At 40.1% G+C, this 20,304-nt stretch overlaps 2 protein-coding genes across 6 annotated transcripts in view; both read left to right on the plus strand.

Moving 5' to 3' along the window:
• The first annotated feature begins 973 nt into the window (after positions 1–973).
• On the plus strand, positions 974–6,009 carry tra2b (transformer 2 beta homolog). Of its 3 annotated transcripts, XM_044019844.1 has the most exons (9): positions 976–1,110; positions 3,232–3,477; positions 3,801–3,943; positions 4,028–4,193; positions 4,365–4,553; positions 4,643–4,758; positions 5,223–5,396; positions 5,561–5,631; positions 5,730–6,009. In XM_044019844.1, the coding sequence occupies exons 4-9, from the start codon at positions 4,161–4,163 to the stop codon at positions 5,738–5,740; spliced, it is 594 nt and encodes a 197-aa protein (XP_043875779.1). In that variant the 5' UTR covers positions 976–1,110; positions 3,232–3,477; positions 3,801–3,943; positions 4,028–4,160; the 3' UTR covers positions 5,741–6,009. The 3 variants fall into 3 exon arrangements, with proteins under 3 accessions (XP_043875778.1, XP_043875777.1, XP_043875779.1); XM_044019843.1 differs by lacking the exon at positions 3,232–3,477 and having other exon boundaries at positions 974–1,110; positions 5,564–5,631; XM_044019842.1 differs by lacking the exon at positions 3,232–3,477 and having other exon boundaries at positions 975–1,110.
• A 3,195-nt stretch (positions 6,010–9,204) lies between these two features.
• The window catches only part of igf2bp2a (insulin-like growth factor 2 mRNA binding protein 2a), a 50,280-nt gene continuing 39,180 nt past the window's right edge, over positions 9,205–20,304 (plus strand). Inside the window, exons 1-2 of one of the 3 annotated variants that reach the window (XM_044019806.1) lie at positions 9,205–9,634; positions 10,894–10,954. In XM_044019806.1, the coding sequence (XP_043875741.1) occupies positions 9,460–9,634; positions 10,894–10,954 (236 nt within the window). In that variant the 5' untranslated portion in view covers positions 9,205–9,459. Of the gene's footprint in view, positions 9,635–9,865; positions 10,087–10,893; positions 10,955–20,304 lie in introns of those variants that run through there. The other 2 variants (XM_044019803.1, XM_044019805.1) reach the window with 2 other exon arrangements.

The following is a 20,304-nucleotide window of genomic DNA, read 5'->3' on the forward strand; positions in this document are numbered from 1 at the left end:
AAGTACAAAGGGAATAGATAAGGAGTCGAGAAATATCAGAAACAGACATACTGCACTGTGTGTTAATGCGATATTTTAGATGAGAATTAAAAATCTTAATCCAACCAATAGAGTCCATCATGGATATTTCAGAAATATTGTAATTACTGGTAACGTCATTTATTCAGATATGCTTAGGTAGGCCTTTTTTTTCTTTTCTTTTTTTTTTTACCTTGATGTGTAATAAAATAGGAATCAAACAACCACTCACTCTGACACTCACTTCTATGGTCAATGTAGAGTGTAAATATGCGACAGGTTAAAAGTATTTTAAATGTAAAACTAAAGCTTTTTTGAAAACTGTTTTGTATTTCCATAGCTCACATCTATTTCACATTGACAGTCACTTGAACTGACATAACTGTTTTCATGAACTAGATGTAACATTTTCATTACATCACATGTATGCAGCATAAACTATTTGTGTTATATGCTTTTCTTAATAATGATAATAATAACAATATAAATTATAATAATAATAACACCAATAACATCAATATGAGATACTAAGTCATACTATCTCATACTTACAAGATGCCATTTCATTATTAATAATATAATACAATTATATTATTAATAGTGAGATAGTATTATTATATTATTAACAATGAGACATTGTAATTGTATAAATAAAATTGAGATTATATCTCATTATGACTTAGTGCCTTGACTTAACATCTCATAACTATGAGATACTAAGTCATCATTTCGAAATAAGATAACACTATTACTTCATTATCATTATATATTTAATTATTAGATACACAATAAGGACTTAATATCTCATAATAATGACTTAGTATGCATTCTTTTTTTTTATGTGGCCGAAACGGGCTTGCACGTGATAATAATAATAGTAATAATAATAATAATACTTTGATTTATTTCTTTTTATTCATTTGCTTTCATGTTTAAGTCGTGCACACCATGCACTTCCTTTAGCGTCTGTGTCCACCACATGGGAGGAGTCACCGTTTAAAGTCGCTGCTGCCGCTGCTCACACTTGTCTGTAGTCAGCTAACGTTGATTAATTCGCTGACGATAAAAATGAGCGATAAAAACAAAGACCGGGTACGTATGATCTTTGCCCAGACTTTATCCGTCACGGTTGTTTATTTTTAAGCTAAAATATGTTGCGTGTTGGCTATTGCTGGTAAGCTAACTTTAGCTAGCTGGCTAGCTCCACCCCGCGTTTCGTATGAGATAATTGTGTATTAGTCACATGTGCGTGTAGCTATGATATCCTTATAATAATTATACTTCAATAAAGTATAGATATGTATTATGAATGTGTGTTCCGGGTAGTTGTATAATAAACCTTATCGTGTGCTAACAATTTTAGCTAGGTGGTTCGCGGTAGCTTTTTCGTTGTTAGCCGTGTAGCTAGGCGTTAGGGCCTAATGTGAGTATACAAGCGTAGATAAAATAAGTTTATACAATTAAGCAGCTAAAGCAGTGATTAAGAAACTAACTCGTGGACAGGTAGATAGTCAGAATGCAGGAATTTAACTCGATTACCCTCCTGAATTTTACGCAAGGTTATTTTTTGCTACGTCGTTACATAATGTTCTAAAAAAAAAAAAAGCAGACGGACTTGTTAAACATGTTGGATATTCAGGCTCTGGATATATACGGTCTGTGTTTGTTTCTGAGCCTTGATTCCTCGAAAATAACACTGCTCAACCATTTTAAATAATTGTATTTAACTGTGTCCAGAAATTACATATGGTATATCGATGGGGAGGTGTTAATATGTTTGCTAACGCTAATATTCGTCTTTCGCTACGGTTTCTGTTATCCTGAGCGTGGCAATTTGTGTCTAACAATAACAAAGTTTAACATTTTAACAATTAAAAGTGATAGGCTGCCTCAAGATTTTTGCACACACATTTGCAGGCTTCAACTAATTATTTTTGATGTGTATTATAAAACAATTTAATTCCTTTTAACCTATTTAGTCTGTTTTAATAATAGAAATGTGGTTCATTTGCTGTACATAACAGAGAAATAAAAAACGGAATATCTTCAGTTTACATACAAAACAAAACACCATCTGTTTGTGGTTTCACAACCACTGAAATTTTATAGACCAAACAAGTAGTAGATTTATGAAGAAATTAATTCCTGATGGTAAAAAAATGTATTCTAAAATGTATCAGTTGCAGCCCTCTAGTTCAGGCTTTAATTTCCATTGCATTTTCTCTCCTGAATTCTAGAAACATCTTAATGCAGTTAGTAGTGAGTCAAATGTTTTTTCAGGGTACTGAGATCATATTGTTAGTATATTCAGTGAATTTGAAAAATCTCTACACTTCTATGCTCCATATATTGCCCTGCACTGTGGTATAGAGAGATTTGAATGAGATTTCTTTTTATGTCATTGAAATGTTTCTCTATATGCAGTTGTTGTCACATGCCCAATTGCACCATATATCAAATAAATCGTTTAAACTGAATAATTTTAGTCTGTTGCCAAAATAAGAGATTTGAGAATTGTAATTTCAGGGTTCAAAATTTTATGGCCCAAACAAATAATTATGAAATAACCGTTGGTTGCAACTTGCAGCCCAAGAGGAGATGAACAGTGTATTTGGACTTTGTCTTTAAATGTTTTCTTGTGTCACATGATTGTATTGCCTTATGGGAAAACCTCACATGTTGTTATTTAGTTTATATCAATTAATGATTTAGTTTATTCAAGGATGCAATTAATTAAAAGCAAATGAGTGACAGCAAAAATCTTGAGGTGGGTTGGGCTAATTTTAAAGCCAACAATTAACATAATAGTCTGTTTAGTAGTCATTCACATTCAGTGGTTTGAAGTGTACTATTGATGTCTTGAAAGTCACAGGTTTTGTGCATGTGTGTTAAAACAATTTATATACTGCAGAGGAGAAGAAAGACAAAAAATTAAATGTAATCCTTGACACCTAGTTGTCACACAACCAACATTTAGACAATTGGATCAACATGTGTTCACATGCTCAACTTTTCAGTTTTGCGTAATATTCACATAAATGCATCTTCGTATACTGCTTCTTACTGTATGTGGCTGATCAGACATAGCAGTGAATGAAGAACCACTGAAAGTGAAATAATTTGTATATTATATGCAAGATCATAATAACATATGAATAATTCAATGAGGTTGCAGTTTTAATTGTAGTCTTCATCCTTTTCTTTTTCATAAAGGTTAAGGTTGGACCAAGAAAAAGCAGAAGTCTCATGTCCACTTTAATTTCAATAATATGAAGTTCAGATGTGTGAAGCACAATTATTGAATGCATGCAAAAGCATGGCGAGGGAAGAAGTATGGGCTGTATGTGAGATGGGGGAAGTAAGAAGAAGTAAGACATTTGAAGAAAGAAGAATAATATGAAGTAATGAAGTTAAAGAAATGAAGTTAAGGAAGTAATCTGCATAAGACCACTGTGCCAAGTAATTTTCTTGTCTGTTTGTCAATTGCCTTTTGCATGTTTTTCTATTAAATACAACACACAGATTCAATCCTTGTAACTTTGTTATTTATCATGTTGACAATTTATTTACTCAAATTAATGTTAGAATTGCAATGTTTTTAATATTTGCACAAGCACACAAATAGCATTAACCTGCTTTCCTACTTCACAATTATGAATTCTGCCATATTATGTAATCCTATCAGAATATTCTTGATCATACATACATTTCTCAGTTTGTCTTTGCATTGATACTGATAAGACGTTTGCATGCGTGTGTGTTTGTGTGTGTGATCCATTTAGGAGTCTCGCTCTGCCTCCAGGAGCGCCAGTCCACCAGGCTCAGGAAAGTCTGCGAGCCGCTCCCCAGCTCGGTCACCAGCCTCAAAGGAAGGCTCCCGCCACCGCCGCTCCAAATCTCGGTCTCAGTCCAGGTCAAAATCTAGGTAATTGTGTTTTTTTGTAATTACAGGATGTAAATAGCCATATATCATTGTGGAAATGTCAATTTTTTTTAATCTATGTTTCAGGTCCAATTCCCATCGTGGGTCGCGCAAACACTACAGCCGATCCCGCTCTCGCTCCAGGTCCCATCATCGGCGATCTCGTAGTAGTAGGTCCTACAGTGGAGAGCGCCGGAGCAGGAGTCATAGCCACTCACCCATGTCCAATCGCCGCAGACACATAGGAAATCGGGTAAGTGCTCAGTGGCTCCTCTTTTATAAACCTCATTCCTGTTGCAAATGTGAATCTGTCCATTTTAGTTAACACTGTCATGTCATTGTTCAGCAGTTTGATATTTTTTTTTTTAATTGATGGCCGTATGAATCGTTAATTGTACAAAAATGTTGATCTTTTTAAAACTAGACTAATCCAGATCCAAACGCCTGCCTGGGAGTGTTTGGCCTCAGCCTGTACACCACAGAGAGGGATCTGAGGGAGGTCTTCTCTAAATATGGCCCCCTGGCAGATGTCAGCATCGTGTACGACCAGCAATCGAGACGCTCCAGGGGCTTTGCCTTTGTTTACTTTGAGAATACAAATGACGCTGGAGAGGTAAGATATTAATAGCGAAATGACTCTGCCAAACCTGTTCCTGAAATATTTTGTGGGTTTCTAATCTTAATCTTTTTGTCTGCTGCCAGGCGAAGGAGAGAGCCAATGGCATGGAGTTGGACGGTCGTAGGATCAGAGTAGACTTCTCCATCACAAAGAGACCTCACACCCCAACTCCTGGAATCTACATGGGACGACCCACATAGTAAGCCATCTGCATGTTTACATTTATGAGTTTCATTCACATAACCACACATGCTCTTCCAGTATGCTATATTTTAGCTATAATTCATCCAAAACAAAATATAAGGAGTTACCATGTTTAAAGGTAACTTTGTTTCCATGATGGATGAGAAATGAAGTTAGTTGGATATATGTGTAATGTGTTTGTTTAAAAAATGATATACTTTTCCAGAATTTATGAGAAGAGAAAAATTAATCAAATTTTTGTAGACTTTTTTTTTTTTGACTTGTGATCAATCCTGTCATTAAGGATTTGAGACTCATGACTTCTACATAATAATAATAATGCATAAACCTCAGTCATATGTGAGAGAATCGTACCCTACAGTTGCAGTTAAGGAGACATTTTGTTTACCTGCTCAGTCAGGATATTATTAGCAGATGCTCAGTCTGTAATGTAACTAATTATTTTCTGTATCTGTATAGTGGTGGTGGTGGCGGTGGCGGCGGCGGTGGTGGTGGCGGCGGAGGAGGTGGTGGTCCCAGTGGTCCTCGACATTCACGCGACTATGACCGCGGATATGATCGCGGGTACGATCGTGGATACGACAGAGGTGGCTATGATCGCTATGATGACAGGGACTACCACAGGTCCTACAGGTGATGTAGACCTCCAAATTATCATTGTGTTTTATTATTTTCCTTTGTTTGATTGCTCATTGTATGAACTGGCGCGTTCGCTCTATAATAACGTAGGATCTCGGCCTCACCTGTGCCTTGAAATATTCTGTGTTGTGACAAATGTTAATTTGGTTCGGTTTCAGAAGGCGATCTCCATCTCCGTACTACAGAGGTGCTTACAGGTCTCGATCCAGATCACGGTCTTATTCTCCTCGTGAGTCTCCCTCATAAATTATCAAATGCTTTTTCTGATCGCGATTCAACAGGTTGCAGTGGGTTGATGCTTATTCTGATGACTGTTTTGTTTCACAGGTCGTTATTAAACGTTGGTGGCAAGCAGAAAGCCCTCCTCTTTCCAACCATGGACAGGAAACGTTTGCGTGACATACAGTTTTTTCTTAGGGTTATCCTCTTTTTCTGTTTGCAAATACATATGACCAGTAAATGTAAACTGACCCGAGCTGTCCCCTTATGTTTTTAATTTTGAATGTGTAGGAAATACCTGTCATAAATGTTTTGATTTTTTTTTTTATATACAATTTGTGTGAAATTCAATCTTAGAACAGATTAAAAGCAGGATCTGTTTTTTTCACTTTGACTTCTGTCTGTTCTTTACCACACTTCAACACTGGGTGTCAATGCATGTCCTGCTGTGAGCCTGTTATGTTAAAGAAAAGTATGCCTCTTACCATATTGTGTAATGTGGTTTTGCAGAATTGCACTTATTTCAGCCTGAATAGTGCAAAGGGAGACCACTTGTTAATATAGATTTTTCTTTTCTTTTTCATACATTGTCCAACTAATATAACAGAAAGATAGAAAAGCATATTCCCATATATCAAAGTTGTTAGATCAGGATGTTATAAAGCTATTATCTCACTTTAATTAACTTATATCCTGGTCAATATCAAAACCAGAAAGGAACGCTTATCCATGACTAAACATAGCTGAAGAAATCAAGTTCACCATGTACAGTGTTTATTCATCATGTGGTGTAGGAACTGAAGTGCAACAGCGACCCCTGCTGAGCACAGAGGAGTCCAGTCCTCTCCAGCATCTGTAATATACAGCGTAGCAGGAGCATTTTTTCCCAAATTTTTGGCATCTTATTTCTCTGAAGTTGCCCATTCTGGCTCGTAGTGAGGGGAAAAAATAGATTGTAAGTTTAAAGTAAAAGCAGGTTGCATTGTTTAAGGGTTACTTCACAAAAAATACATTTCCCTTATTTAGAGCTGAAATATATCACCACCTTAACCCATTAGAAAGGAAGTGATTTAATTAACAGGTGCAGTGTACACAATTTGGGTGAAATTATTTTCATTTGACAGAAATTATTTTAAAAAAAGCAACTATGCAATTACCCAATTGTATGAATTGTTTTTTCATTACCTGTCAATTAGCCTTTTATTCATATCAGGTGCCAGGTCGGCTGTGGAGGTTCTCCGATACACTTGCAAGGAAAAGTTGAGGTGAGTGATACTTGGCTGCAACTTGCAACTTCTCACAGATAAATGCTGTGTTTTAAGGGGAATAGTCATATTATTGCATTAACAGGGAAACTAATGCCACTGAATATGAGCAGTTTGGCTTGTATTTTGTGGAGGAAGCAAAAGAAAGTGAGTACAAACGGGAAAAACTGTATTAGTCAATTGTTTCCAACGTTTCTGTGGGACAAGATAACAAGATGATTAATTGTAACATAACAGTTGTAGTACCAAGTTTCATCTCAGCGGGTATGAAAACAAGACACAAGTATACTGAGTTTCTTTTAATATTTCTTGCTAGGTTGTTTCTTTTGCATGACCCCATTTCAACAGGTTTTTAAAAAAGGCTATTTTGACTTTGGAAAAACCATAAGCCAACCAAATTTCTTTCCCCCCTCTTTAACCATGTACTGTGTGCTTGCATTGTTATCACATCCCTTTCAGTCCTGCTCCATTTTCCTTTCTCAGTGGAAATCATATTTGGGTGGCTGCATGATTTGACAGCACACTGACCTAAATGGGGACACGTAACAGGAAAGGATGTAAACAAGTACTGAGTGTCTTGTGACTCTCTTTTTCCTCCCATGTTGTGTTGATCTTCTAATGAAGGAAGGGGGGTAAAAAAAATTAAATTAAATTTATTTAGTAGAAGTATGCAGGAAAATGTAAAGTGTAAGAGATTTATAGGATTCAGTGCAGTATGTGAGTGGTCTATTTCACCTCCGGTTTGAATGAGCCTGAGAAAAAACATCATGCAACAACTGTTTTTAGCATGTCATCGGGAAAGTAATAGAAGAGCTGTTTTGTAAATAGACTACAACTTGGACATTCCTCCGTTCACACACTGACGTAAACAAGGAGAGGGAAACGGTCACTCCTGCTGCTGCTGGCGCTCTCTCCTCAACAGTGGGGTGGCAGTAATGTTCCAAGGCACAGGCCAGTCACATGTAGAAACCCTCATGTGCTGCAGGCAAAAGGCTCCTCCCCTTGGTAACTAGTGTATGTACAAGACTACACATCCATGCATGAGCACGGTGGCCTGCCTCCCTCCCCACCACCACACCCCTCTTCGCCATGCAGCCACAGCCTTCTTGCATTTCAGCTTTTGTTTTGAAATCCTCTTTTGTTGTTTCCCTCCCCAAACACACCCACATGCACATACCTACAGCAACAAAAAGAAGGAAAGAAAAAAAAAAGAAAGAATGCAAGATGCTTTACATTGAAGCTTTGCGTATGAGCACGCCTCCTCTCTGCGCAGGGCCGGGCCCGGGAATCTCCTCGCTTCTCCTTATCAGACGCTAAAAGTAAATGTTTAATGCATGTGCAGATGTAGTGTATCATCACAGTTAATAATGTTCAAAGCAGGGGTGTCAAACATGCGGCCTGCGGGCCAGAACCGGCCCACCCAAGGGTCCAATTCGGCCCGCAGGATGAATTTGTTTATTTGGTTATTATCTTACAGTCTGCTCATAATGTGGAAAACTATATTTGTCCGTTTCAGATACCTGTGATCCACTGTCATGATGTACATTGTAATGCACACGTGTGAATGGTAAACTTTTGCATAACATTGTTGAAATTGCACTTATTTTTAGAATAAGTGCAATTTCTAGTTCTTGAAGTACTAGAAATTTAAAGTTGTTCATAATAGGTTTTGTAAAAAATTATAATTCATTAAATGTAAAACACAGGGAAAAAAAATGGAGATCTTGTTGTTTATAGGTTATCATGCTACGATTTTACTGGTCTGGCCCACGAGATCAAATTGTGTTGTATGTGACCTTTAACAGACTAAAAAGGACAGGCTGGTAACTGCACATGGACACATTTTTAGTAAGAATGAGCTTTCAGGTTTCACTTTCTGTCTTATTTTAACCCCCTTTTTTTTTTTAATGTTGTGCAGCCAAATGCTGCAGGATCATAATTACTATCTCAGATGTTTTTTTGTTATTATTATAATAAGAGTATGATATCTCAAACAGGCTGCTCTCTCCCTCCTCCCACTCCATATTTCTGTTTCTGTCCATAAGTAAAAACTGACAAGACTAGATTTTCTACCAATGTTATTATTATTTGCTAGAATACAGTAGTCTAACTTACCTCGTGCCTCATGTCTTTAAGCCCATCCTTCAGCTGAATGTGCCCAGTGATCACCATCATCATGCCATCATGTTCAGACTCTGGTGCACTTTGTTCGCAGCACCGAGCCCATATGCACCTCCAAACATTTTTTTCTTTCTTGTGATTTTAAGGGAGATTTTATTAAGAGGCGGTGCTTGTTGGCTCCAGAGTAGCGTCGTAACGACACTCCCCCCCAGTCCTTGTTAAAAGAGTTTGACCAGGGCCAGAGTTGGTGCTGGGGGGTCGCCTATAGCTTGGTTATTTCCTGGGGGGGTCATAGTTGCATTTTTTTAAATCTCAGCTGATTTTCCTTTTTTTTTTAAATTTCTATTTAATTTTCTTTTTTTAATTATTTTATCTTTTTTTTCTACTACTCCTCTGAATATCGCACACTCTAAAGATCTGACAACACTTGGAGACTTTTTTCCTTCCAGAACATGAACAAACTATATGTTGGGAATTTAAGTCCTTCGGTCACTGTCGAGGACTTGAAGCAGCTCTTTGGGGAGAGAACGCTGCCTGTGCCCGAGCAGGTCTTACTGAAATCCGGCTATGCTTTTGTGGACTTCCCCGATCAGAACTCGGCCATAAAGGCTATAGAGACTCTTTCTGGTAAGTGTGGATTTTTTGATAAGTGATGCTGTTTTTTTGTGACAAGGGGCATTCATAGCCGAACTGCAAGATCGGATAATAAAAACACACACACACACACACACACACAAATACAGTCACCCGTGTCGTCCTGAAATGTGAAATATTAAATCACCCTCTTGTGTTTTGCTCTGTACAGTGTGTGCTGTGTTTTTTGCGATCACATCCGTGTGCCATAAGAGTTTTACATGAACGCTCTCAGTCATTGCACGCTCCACCAAAAAAAAAACCTGGACAAATTATCGATCGCGGGACAAACTCGGGGCTTTGGTGCCTAAAGAAAACACGAGCCCGTCGTAACACAAACTAACGCGCACAATAACGTATATATCGTGGAGAAAGCCGACAGTTGCGGGGCACTACTTTGCAATCAAGCAATCTGCTGGAATGTATGGGATGGTCTGATGGTTCGGGTAGGCATAATTATTTTTCACTTATTTTTTATCTTGATTTTATTAAAGCGAGCACGGCGACGCGAGCGCGGAAAACTTGTCAGATCCGTGTTCCTCTGATGTCTGGGCATGTTTTTACGAGGTGTCGTGGAGGTGGGTCACGGGGGTCCGGAGGAAAGGGCTAATAAACAGGTAGCTGAGTGGGGGACGAGGTGAGTGAGTGAGACGCTAATTCCGTGCTGCGCCAGGCCACTCACTCATAATAGTAACGAAAAAAAAACCCCGTGTTTCAAGCTTCGCCCGTGGGGTGCTTTCACGTTCAGAGTCAACACGGAGAATTAACTCCAGCTATAATAGAGGAGAAGAAAGAGTGCGCGTCATTCCTACTTTCAAACCATCTTCTTTCATGTTGAATTCTTTGCTGAGAGAAAGAGAAAATACCCCACTGCACTGTGTGTGTGTGTGTATGTGTGTGTGTGAGGGCTGTGGGAGTGGAAAGCATGGCTGCCCATTTCCCCACACACTATATAAGCTTATCAGGCTTCGTTTTGGCGCCGATTTCCACCATTATAAGTCCTAAAAAACCCCACAATGCTTATGTATACATTTAGTTTTTACGCATGCCGCCGCGCGTGCGTGCGTGCGTGTAGCGTACCCTTGTCTTTTTCCAGGGGCTGACTGTGGTTTGAATGGGGGACGCACCTACTTGGTGAAGTGATTCAAAAGTGTTGCTGTTGTGTTGTGTTTAGGTCTACTTACCAGCACTGCTTTGTAAGTGTCATGACGCACCATATAACCTTACACTATCCCGTTTCCCTTCCATTACAGGTAAAGCTGAGTTACACGGAAAGGTGATAGAGGTAGACTACTCTGTTCCCAAAAAACTGAGGTAGGTAGGCCTTGAATCTGACACATATACACAGTGTCGTCCGCTCGCCCTTCTTTCTATACCGTGCCCCTGCATGGTTAGACGGTGACCTGTATGCTTCCGCCGTAAAATATAGCTCGCAGAGCTCCCTCTTCTTCCAGGCTTCTTTCTCTGCGTGACTGACACCATGGCGCTGCTGTTGTTGTTGTTGTTGTTTTGTTGCCTTTGTTGTTTAATTTGTGTGTAAACAGTGCAAGTGGAATTGCTTGGGTAGTGGCGCAAAAGGAAGAAACAAAGAAACACTTTAGACCCAAACACATCCGCATAACACACACTGTAGACACACGGTGGCTGCTGCTGCTGTTGCTGCCATATCGCGTGATCTGCAGTCAGAGAGGCCTATCCCCACTGTACAACACACACACACACACACACAAATGTCCTCTTAATTGAATTCCACATACTCTTTTAAAGGCTCCTCTGCATATGTAAATGTTTCCTCTAAGCCCATGTAGGCGTTTAAGTTTCCTTATTGACTGTAACACTGCAATGCACGATGACATGCATACCAATCAGCTGAGCCGCTCCCTGCTTTCTATAAGTGTGTGTGTGTGTGCGCGCGCTGATGTATAGGCCAACCGTCAGCTGCACACTCACTACACTGCTGCTCCATGGTGTTGTGTGCTTTTGTATCAGTTTACAAACACACACAAAAATAAAAAATAAATCCACGAGCTTATAATTAGTTGTGAAATAATTCTAATTCAAACAGGCAGCGTTTTCTCCTGCGTAAATGCGCAATACAGGCACTTATAGGTGCTAGATGGCGAAAGCCACACGCGTATAATGTAGCTGCACCCCGTTCCCTGGAACTGTGCCCGTGGTTGTAAAGAAAAGACTACATTGCGTGACAAAAAGGTAAATATCCAAGCCCCTCGCGGAGGACCACGTGACCCATACGTTATGCATTTCCAGCAGCACAGTCCTCCCCCTTCAGTGCAGGCTACACTTCCCTGCACTTACAGCTCTCGCCTCTTACGCTGTGCCACGCTGTGGAAGGGGGGGAAAAATAAAATGTGTATGTTTAAAATGTTGACTGCTCGAGCTGCTGAGCTCCCCCTCCGCTCTGCGGCTCGTTTTCAAAGCAGTTTGTCTACTGCAAAAGCGCAACATGGTGTCAAAGAAGCCTGCGCCACTCCCAACACTTCATGTGCACGTAGGCCAAGGCAATGCAAGAGCCTCATAATGGCTGCCATGATGATGGCCCCGCTGCACACTGCACGAAATCAAATGGAGCTAAATGTCCGCTCATGTGCCCGTGGACGCGCGTGCGCGCGTGTGTGTGTGTGTGTATGGGAGCCACTGCACCCGCGTGTGTTTTGTGAACAGGCCTTTAAAGTAAAATGTCCGTCACATCAGTATAGAGGTGTGCACGAGTGCAGAGTAGCACGCGCAGGTGTGCTCAGTGTGGATGGAACTCGCTGTGGAGCGAAGTAGGCGAAAACACGTGAAGGCACAACTTGTCAAAAATTATTTTTAAATCACGACGATTTTAATGTTACACGTAATATTCTCAATGTTTTTTTTAAGGGGATTATATAAAGGTTTTTGTGTATTTCCCCCCCCAATAATTTTAAAATTATTTTATAATTTAAATCTTAAAAGGCATATTTCATACTTTAGAGTGCACTTGTCATAACCCAGAAAATGTTTAGAAAATGCAAATTCCTTTTTTGTAATATAGGTTTATTTATACATTCTTCTGAGAATAGAATACAATCGCCTTTATTGTCATTGCACCAGCTACAGTGACAGCTTTCTGTGTATTTATACTTTAAAGTTTGCATCCTGTTCTCTATTTTAAGAGGTTGCTTTTTTTAATCTGTTGTATTGTTTATATCTTGTTAATATTTTGTGCAGTGTATGGTTGTTATGTTCAATTTCGTTGTACCTACACTGTACAAAAATATCAACGCGACATAAACAATACAACCGATGGGAAAAAAAAAAGAAGCATTCTCTTAAAATAGAGAACAGGATGCAAACTTTAAAGTAAAAATATGTGACTGAATGTGTACAGAAAGCTGTAACTGTAGCTGGTGTGCAAAAAGAGGGACTGTTTCTTGGTACAGTGTGCAAGAGTGCAAATATGAATGTATATTTATATATAAATATTAATATACACAGATGAGAAATACTATATGTATTAAATACTCATACAATCTTAAACTAGAATCACATTTCCTTTGTTATTTATAAATCATGTATTTAAATACTTATCAAAAATAATTATCGCCGATCTTTGATTAAAATGTTAAAAAGTGACTACAGTGAAATCATAATGAAAGTGGACCAGCGATGAGTTTTTGTTCACTTTGCTGTGTGAGTTTTGTGCGTGAGCTCAGTCTCAGGGTCCTTCAGGCCTACTGGTTTTTCTTTGGTTCCTGGTGAAGCTGCTGTAGTTTGAGCTGCTGTTTGCTGTGTGCAATGTTCCACGTGTGCTTTGTTGTGTAATGTCTTTTGTGTGCTAATGAGCAGAAAAGGATTAACAATCGACTTGTTTGATCTATTTTTAATGGCCAGAAAAAATAAAAAGACTAATCGTGATTCAATGTAATAGCATTTTGGTTGTTTTTCTCTAAAAGACTGGGCCTTGTTAAACGTAACTTTGAGTAACGCATCAGCGCGGTCATTTAGAATTGCACTGGGTAGCACATGTTTAAAGTCGTATTTGTCATTTAATCTAAAAATAATGTCACGCACATTTATTTTAAAATTGTACATTTCAAACTGGTTCAGAGACACTAACTCAAATACAGTTTTAGTAATTTTAGTAAACAAGTAGATTTGTGGTTTAATTTGTAAAAACTCTTCAAACTTCTTGCCATGGAAATTACAGAATAATTATTTTCATATTATTCATTATTACCCCGACAAAGATTTAAACATTTAAAAGGGCCATTTTAATAAAAAAGGATTATTTGATGTATTAAATGGTGCTTTTATAATGAAAGTGAACTTATAGAGATTTGGCACCGAGACAAATGCGATTTGAAATGAACTGAATAATTTAATGTGAGCATGTGACAACCTTAAATTATAAATCTGTCCTATAATTGTTGATTTTAATTTTGTCACAAGGTCACATACAGTACCAAAAACAATAGGCTGTTGTGGATTAAATTATCATTACAGAAAAGGCAATAGCCATATACAATAGCTATGATTATCACTTGCTGTTTATTACCCATTTCTTTATTCATATTATTATATCATCTAAAATATGAGGAAGAGTTTGAAAAGGAAAGTGTGTTTGTTTTCTAAAAACACGAGTATTATTCTTGCATTTTGCTCGGTTATTGATGTGTTTACTGGTGGCTCAGAAAACAACACATTTCTTCCCTTTTCATCCTCATCAAGTTCCCTTGTTAAACATATTCTCTGACAAAGTGTCTGCTCATGCAAATAATAAGGAAACACAGTGTGCCTTGGTGTTAATTGATATTGGTACGACTTGAATAATATGAAACACTGTTTGACTATAAAAGAATTGGCGATGGAGGGTTTGGACAAAGTGACCCGTGTCAGCCCTTCTTGTGGATATGACCAGCATTCGCGTTTTAATATTAAGATGTATGTAAAGAAAATATAGTTGTGGGCTGAATACAATTAAAGCTGCATACTGGACAGACTTGCTTGTTTAGCACTTGATTGATAGAAACCCGCCTCTCCTCTCCCAGTCATCTCTCTACACCTGTGACTTAACCTGGAGTGAAAACAGTTGTCAAATAGGAAGTACATAGCAGGCGATGAAACTTGAGCTTCCTCTCATATTAAACTCTATTAAGCTTTTATCGCAATTAACGCAAATGAAACCGTTAAACCAGCTTAATGCTGTTTGCTCGGGGCAAATTGATTACAAGACCCTTCTCTTACAAACCAAGACAGGGGTGTAAACATCTGCATTGCACCACACTGATGCACATGTGTGTGTTGGGTTGTCAGTGCACACGGAGTCAAAACAACGAAATATGATAGCCATCAGTTGATCCACTCTGAATCCATTAATACTCCCCAGTTGATCCTGGGTGACGGGGGGGAAGCTCTCCAGTTCAGGCTCAGGTTTTGTTCGCAGCGATGGCAGAAGTCACTGCACTGCTGCCTTCTAAAGCCACATCCGCTGCGCCCTCCTCCTCCTCCTCCTCCTGACTCCTTCCATCGCTCTTTACCTGCCCGTGAGGAGGCATCACCGTGCAGAGGCGTCTGTTTCTGAACTTGTCTTCTCTGCTGTGTTCATTTTCTGCCTTGATGAGCATTTTTCAGCATCTATTTAACTCACGCTTGGTCAGTCTCAGGCTTCTGACTCATGAAGTGCAAAAAGAGCAAGGATATCTCATGTTTTAGAGTAGTTTATCTTGGCTGAGGTTGTCTGGTGTGAAGATGATGTTCAAGAGGTGTGGGGGGAAAAAAAAGCCAAATGAGATAATTCTTTGTTAGGACTTGAAGAAAGAATGGCTATTGTCTTGTTTTGTGTCTTATCCCCGTTTTTCACAAAAGCGGTGGTAGTGTGTTAGTTTCTCTCGCAGTCATAACAGATTTCCTAGTGCAGCCGAGTACATAGCTTAAGGGAACGGGGAAATTAGATGTGATGTGAGAGAATTACAGATTCACCGTGTGTGTCTATCAGACTCGTGGGTTTGTTATTTAAGCCCCGAGAGCTGGAAACACCGTTTTCTCTGAGTGTACTGTACAACACGCACTCCTCTGTAAGCTGCCACTCACATTCCACTCCAACCTATTGCATGACTAAGTTGTGAGTGCAGCATTGCACTGATTACAACCAGCAGTAAAGAAATCAGTTTGATGACTCGGAGAAGCAGCAGCAAGGAGGTGTAGAGGGTGTGGTCGGGGTGAGGCCGAATGCTCTGATTGGATATCAACAAGCCTCACATTTTTTTTCTGCTCAGACTCTGAAATGTACCGTAGATGAGACCGCACGTTACTGTCAGATGCTTTGACCTTAGGTTGGACGTGACAGAGCTGGAGTCGCCGTAGCTGATGTGTTTGGTCAGTGACAGATTGTAGTTGGAGTTTGAGGAACACCATTCATCCAAAAAAGACGTGCTTGTGACCTCAACCCTCACAAGTCCGTATCACAGAACGACAAGAGTACTGGAACCATAACTCAGCGCAAAAGTGACATCAACCTTTTGCGACTGCAGACGAGAGCCGTAAAATCTCCTTGAGCCGAGCTGTTCGAGTCCTTTTTCTTCTGTCTTTTAAAGGAGCGAAAGAAAAGTTTCATCCCTTCATTCTGCCATCGTTGAATTTATATGCAGTAGTATTCCTAGTGCTGTATACTTAATAAATCCACCGCTAACAAGGTGTGAGGGGTCCAACTTATCTTTTGTATTCAACAACACCCGACGGCCAGGTGCATCATCAGATGCCCGGTTTGCTTTTTGTACAGAGGAGAAGTGGAGAACGCGGTCGGAGCAGATGTTTGAGGACGCCGTTTTTGCCAAGCAGCGTTTGATTAATCGCTGGAATCTAAAGTGCGGCTGTATATGCATATTTAATGAAGTATAAATCACGACTACGAGTAGTGCCGTTTGTGCCCAACGTCTTATTTGATGGAAGTAATATGATGATGTACCAGCTGCTTTATCTTCTCTTTACATTTCTCGTGTCCCGTGTCTGCTGCTCTGTGTGTTCGCCTTCTCTCGCGTGCACGCGCAGCATGTAGGTGCGGCCCGTGTCGATATGTTTACACACACACACACACACACACAATTTGTAGATGACACGGGAGCGCCGTGATATCCAGCTAAAACTACTCGACGGATGTTAAGTTTAGCGTCCCCCCCCCCCTTCCAGTGTGCCAATAGGCACCAAAGGGTGTGGTCTCCGTGGAAGGTTGCATGGGCAGCTGAGACGCACAGCAGGTGGCATAGCTCTCGCAGGCAGACGCCATCCTTGTCCCACGTCAACACCATATACCAGTACGACGCTGGTGCGACTTAGGAGCACTGATGGGTCTTGAACAGGTGAAATGGATGAGCCAGAAACTCCATAAGAGCCAATCAGAATGTGACACAGAAAGATTTGGGCGGCCGTTGCACTCACACACAGCCAATCCTACTCCGGGCTGTTTGGGTATGAGGAATCAAGACTTGTGAAGCCTTGACCTGTGGCTTGTCCTCTGTCTTTTCCCTCAGTCCAAATGGTCGTCTTCTTCTCAGAATTTCAGAAGAACCTTCTCAAAAACAAAATTAGCTGTGTTGAGATACTTAAACATGTATCCATAGAATCTCCCTGTACTAGGTCAGTTATAACCTCATTTGAATTCCAGGGAATCTCTCTCCCCTGTCATACATTTCTCCGTCTCTCACCTTGAGTAGCCAAGCCTTCTCTCCAAAATGCCCCCCCGCCCCCCACCTGGCTTATTAGTGGATTACTTGATAGGTCTATACTTGATATGTGTGCACGTCCAGGTCACCCTGGGGCAAACCCTTTCTTTTGTATAAAGTGGTCCTTAACGTTAGAAAGTGAATCAAATGACTGCAGTGATACAGAAAAAAACCCCAATAACTACAAAAGAGCACACACGAGTGGAAAATGAAACTGAGATTCCTCCATTTATAGTTGGATCATTTCATTTGAATAATCCCATTATTTATCATTGGCATTCATTTAATCCACCTTGTATGCTAAGCACCGCGCCCCACAGTCTGAACCCCAATCCGAAAGTGTCACCCACTGCTGTGTTCAGGAACATCCAGACATGTTCTGTGACATACAGTATATTGATAATTGTAATGTGTCATTTCTTTGTGAAAGCAGTGTTGCAGTGTTGTGACATTTACAGCGTCTTGATGGGAGATCATGGGAGAAATGTGTCCCATATTGTGCTTCTGGATGTGTGTCTGTGTCTGTGTGTGTGTGTGTGTGTGTGTGTGTGTGTGTGTGTGTGTGTGTGAAAATGGCAAAGACTTCAAAACATCAGGCAAGATACCAAAAAAAAGCCAATAACAGTTGAGTCTGCTGCGTGCGACGCTCTTCGATGTAACCGACACATGACATGATGATGATCTTTGATATCGTCGTCAGAAGCCTTTCATTATAATTGAAGTTTACCTCAGTCTGGGGGACGTTGTCATTCCCGCTTAATCCTTGAAAGACTTTTGTAATATTAAACAATTATTTGATCTAATTGTCATAATCGTAATTGTTTTCATTAAACCCGATAAAAAACAGCTGGATGAAGCAAAAATGTCCACTATTTTCCACTTAATTTCCCATTGTAACATTGTTATGTTATTGTTATTGTCTAATAGAACATGAGTGGAGCTTTAGCGCCCGCTGACTGTTACAAACACAAGGTGCTTGACTTTTCATTTAGCGTCAAAGCCCAGCACCACATCACCACTGTGGGAGCATGTTGGTTTTGAGCCAAATCACCAATAAGAGGCACTTTGTTGAATTTGCTGGTGCGGTATGGAACTTCAATACCTTTGTTGTGTCGACTGTGTAACAAACTTCCCCCGTATCACCCGTTATCGAAAATGTGTTGTTATTAGAGCTCAAATCTTGGCACCAAACGAGTTCATCTTATCATTGTCAGTGAGCCAATAAACACGCAGCATGCTGCTCGACCAAGATCTAACGGTGCTGACGATTGGCTGTCTCACGGTCTACAAGAAGTCATGACCAGAGTTCATTCCCCAAAAGGAGAAGAGGAAGACGAGGCTTAGCGTGTGTGTGTGTGTGTGTGAGTGTGTGTGTGTGTGTGTGTGTGTGATGTATTTTCAGAGACTTGTGCTTGTTGGTTAAATGCAGATATGTGGAGGAGATCTTCAGTGACATGACAAAATGAATTGACCACCTGTAAGCGCGTGTAATAAATGTGAGAGCAGTAAGTTGCTCTTTTTGCTGCTGCTGTTAAAATTGAGGAATTTGACCTTCGGGTTCAATGTCATTCTTTTGGTAAAACAGATTTCATAAAATTTTGAATTTAGAAAGATGTGTTGCTCATGAAGTGGTATTAAAGTCCAGATACAAATATTGGTATCATATCAAAAGATTTTTTTTTAGTTTAAAAAAAAAAAGAACATTCTTCCTGAAGCTCTACTTCTAATGTCATTGAAAGGCTTATAGTGTAATTATGGCATCAAACGTAGACTACATATTATCGCAATTCTTGAGATTCTGAGTTTTATGATTGTGACCAGGCGAATTCCTTGGAGTGGAGACTGCCTACCCGTCATAGCTGCAAACCCCACACTGCGCTCCAGATGTGTGTTGGCGGCCAGCGTGATGCCTGGTGCAGCGGTCGGTCGGAGCGTTGACTGTGACGGCGGCGGCGGCGGCGCCTACTAAGGTGCCACAATAGAAATGCCCGTGTTGAGTTGAGACATTGGAAATGCTCGCTCTCTTTCCAAACGTTGCAGCTGCGGAAACTGCTGAGTGGGCCGTCCATCTGTGTCACAGTCGCAGGCCCCTTTATGACCTTTCGTATTCACAAACCCACACTGAGCCATCATTTCCATCCGTTTCCATATGTATGCAACGGAAGCTGGAACATCCCCCACTTCTCCGCAGAACAAGTCGTCCACAGTGAGGTCCTCGCAACAGCTGAGCCTCTGGCACAACCTGGAGCACAGTCTGACCTTTGTGTTTCCTCTGTTTTCACACTGTCTGTGACACAAGTGGAGGACACAGAGAGGACTTCCAAGTCAAAGAGATGTGCATGTCCCGCGCGTTTGTCTTTATCTGTGTGTGTACAGTATATGTGTGTACATGCTCCCGTGTGGGGAGAAGTCAGATCTGATAGAGGGCAGCATTTCTTCCCCCTCTGGCTGAAGTTCACTTGCAGGATGAACAGTAAGATGCAGCTGGTGGCGTTAACTATGTTGTCCGTTTCTCTGCGGCCCGATGATGGCTTTCCTCCCAAACAGGAGTAACACCCGGTAACAACTGTGAGACTAACACACACACGCACGGGTATCGTGTTAGTTTCTCATATCATCCCTTTATCTTACCTTCGACAGTAAATGTTGCATCCCGACCTAAAATTAGAACGATGAATTTCTCAAACCTTCCAAGAATAGTTTTCGACTCCAGTTAATTAAAACACACCAAAGTTAAAAAAAACCAAACAAACAAAAAGCATGTTTCTGACATATTTATATTTCTGTTTAAACATAGTAGAATAAAGCTGATGTAACACTCCAGGAAAAATTAAACTGGCTGTGCTTCTTGTTGTGAAAAGTCTATTTTGACTATAAATGGCAGGTTTGGCACAGTTAAAAATGTTTTTTTGTGTGAGCCCTGCTTGAAACTAACACTCTAAAATAAAATACTGGGGAAAA

This window comes from Solea senegalensis, linkage group LG2 (assembly GCF_019176455.1).
Source record: "Solea senegalensis isolate Sse05_10M linkage group LG2, IFAPA_SoseM_1, whole genome shotgun sequence".
NCBI lineage: Eukaryota > Metazoa > Chordata > Actinopteri > Pleuronectiformes > Soleidae > Solea > Solea senegalensis.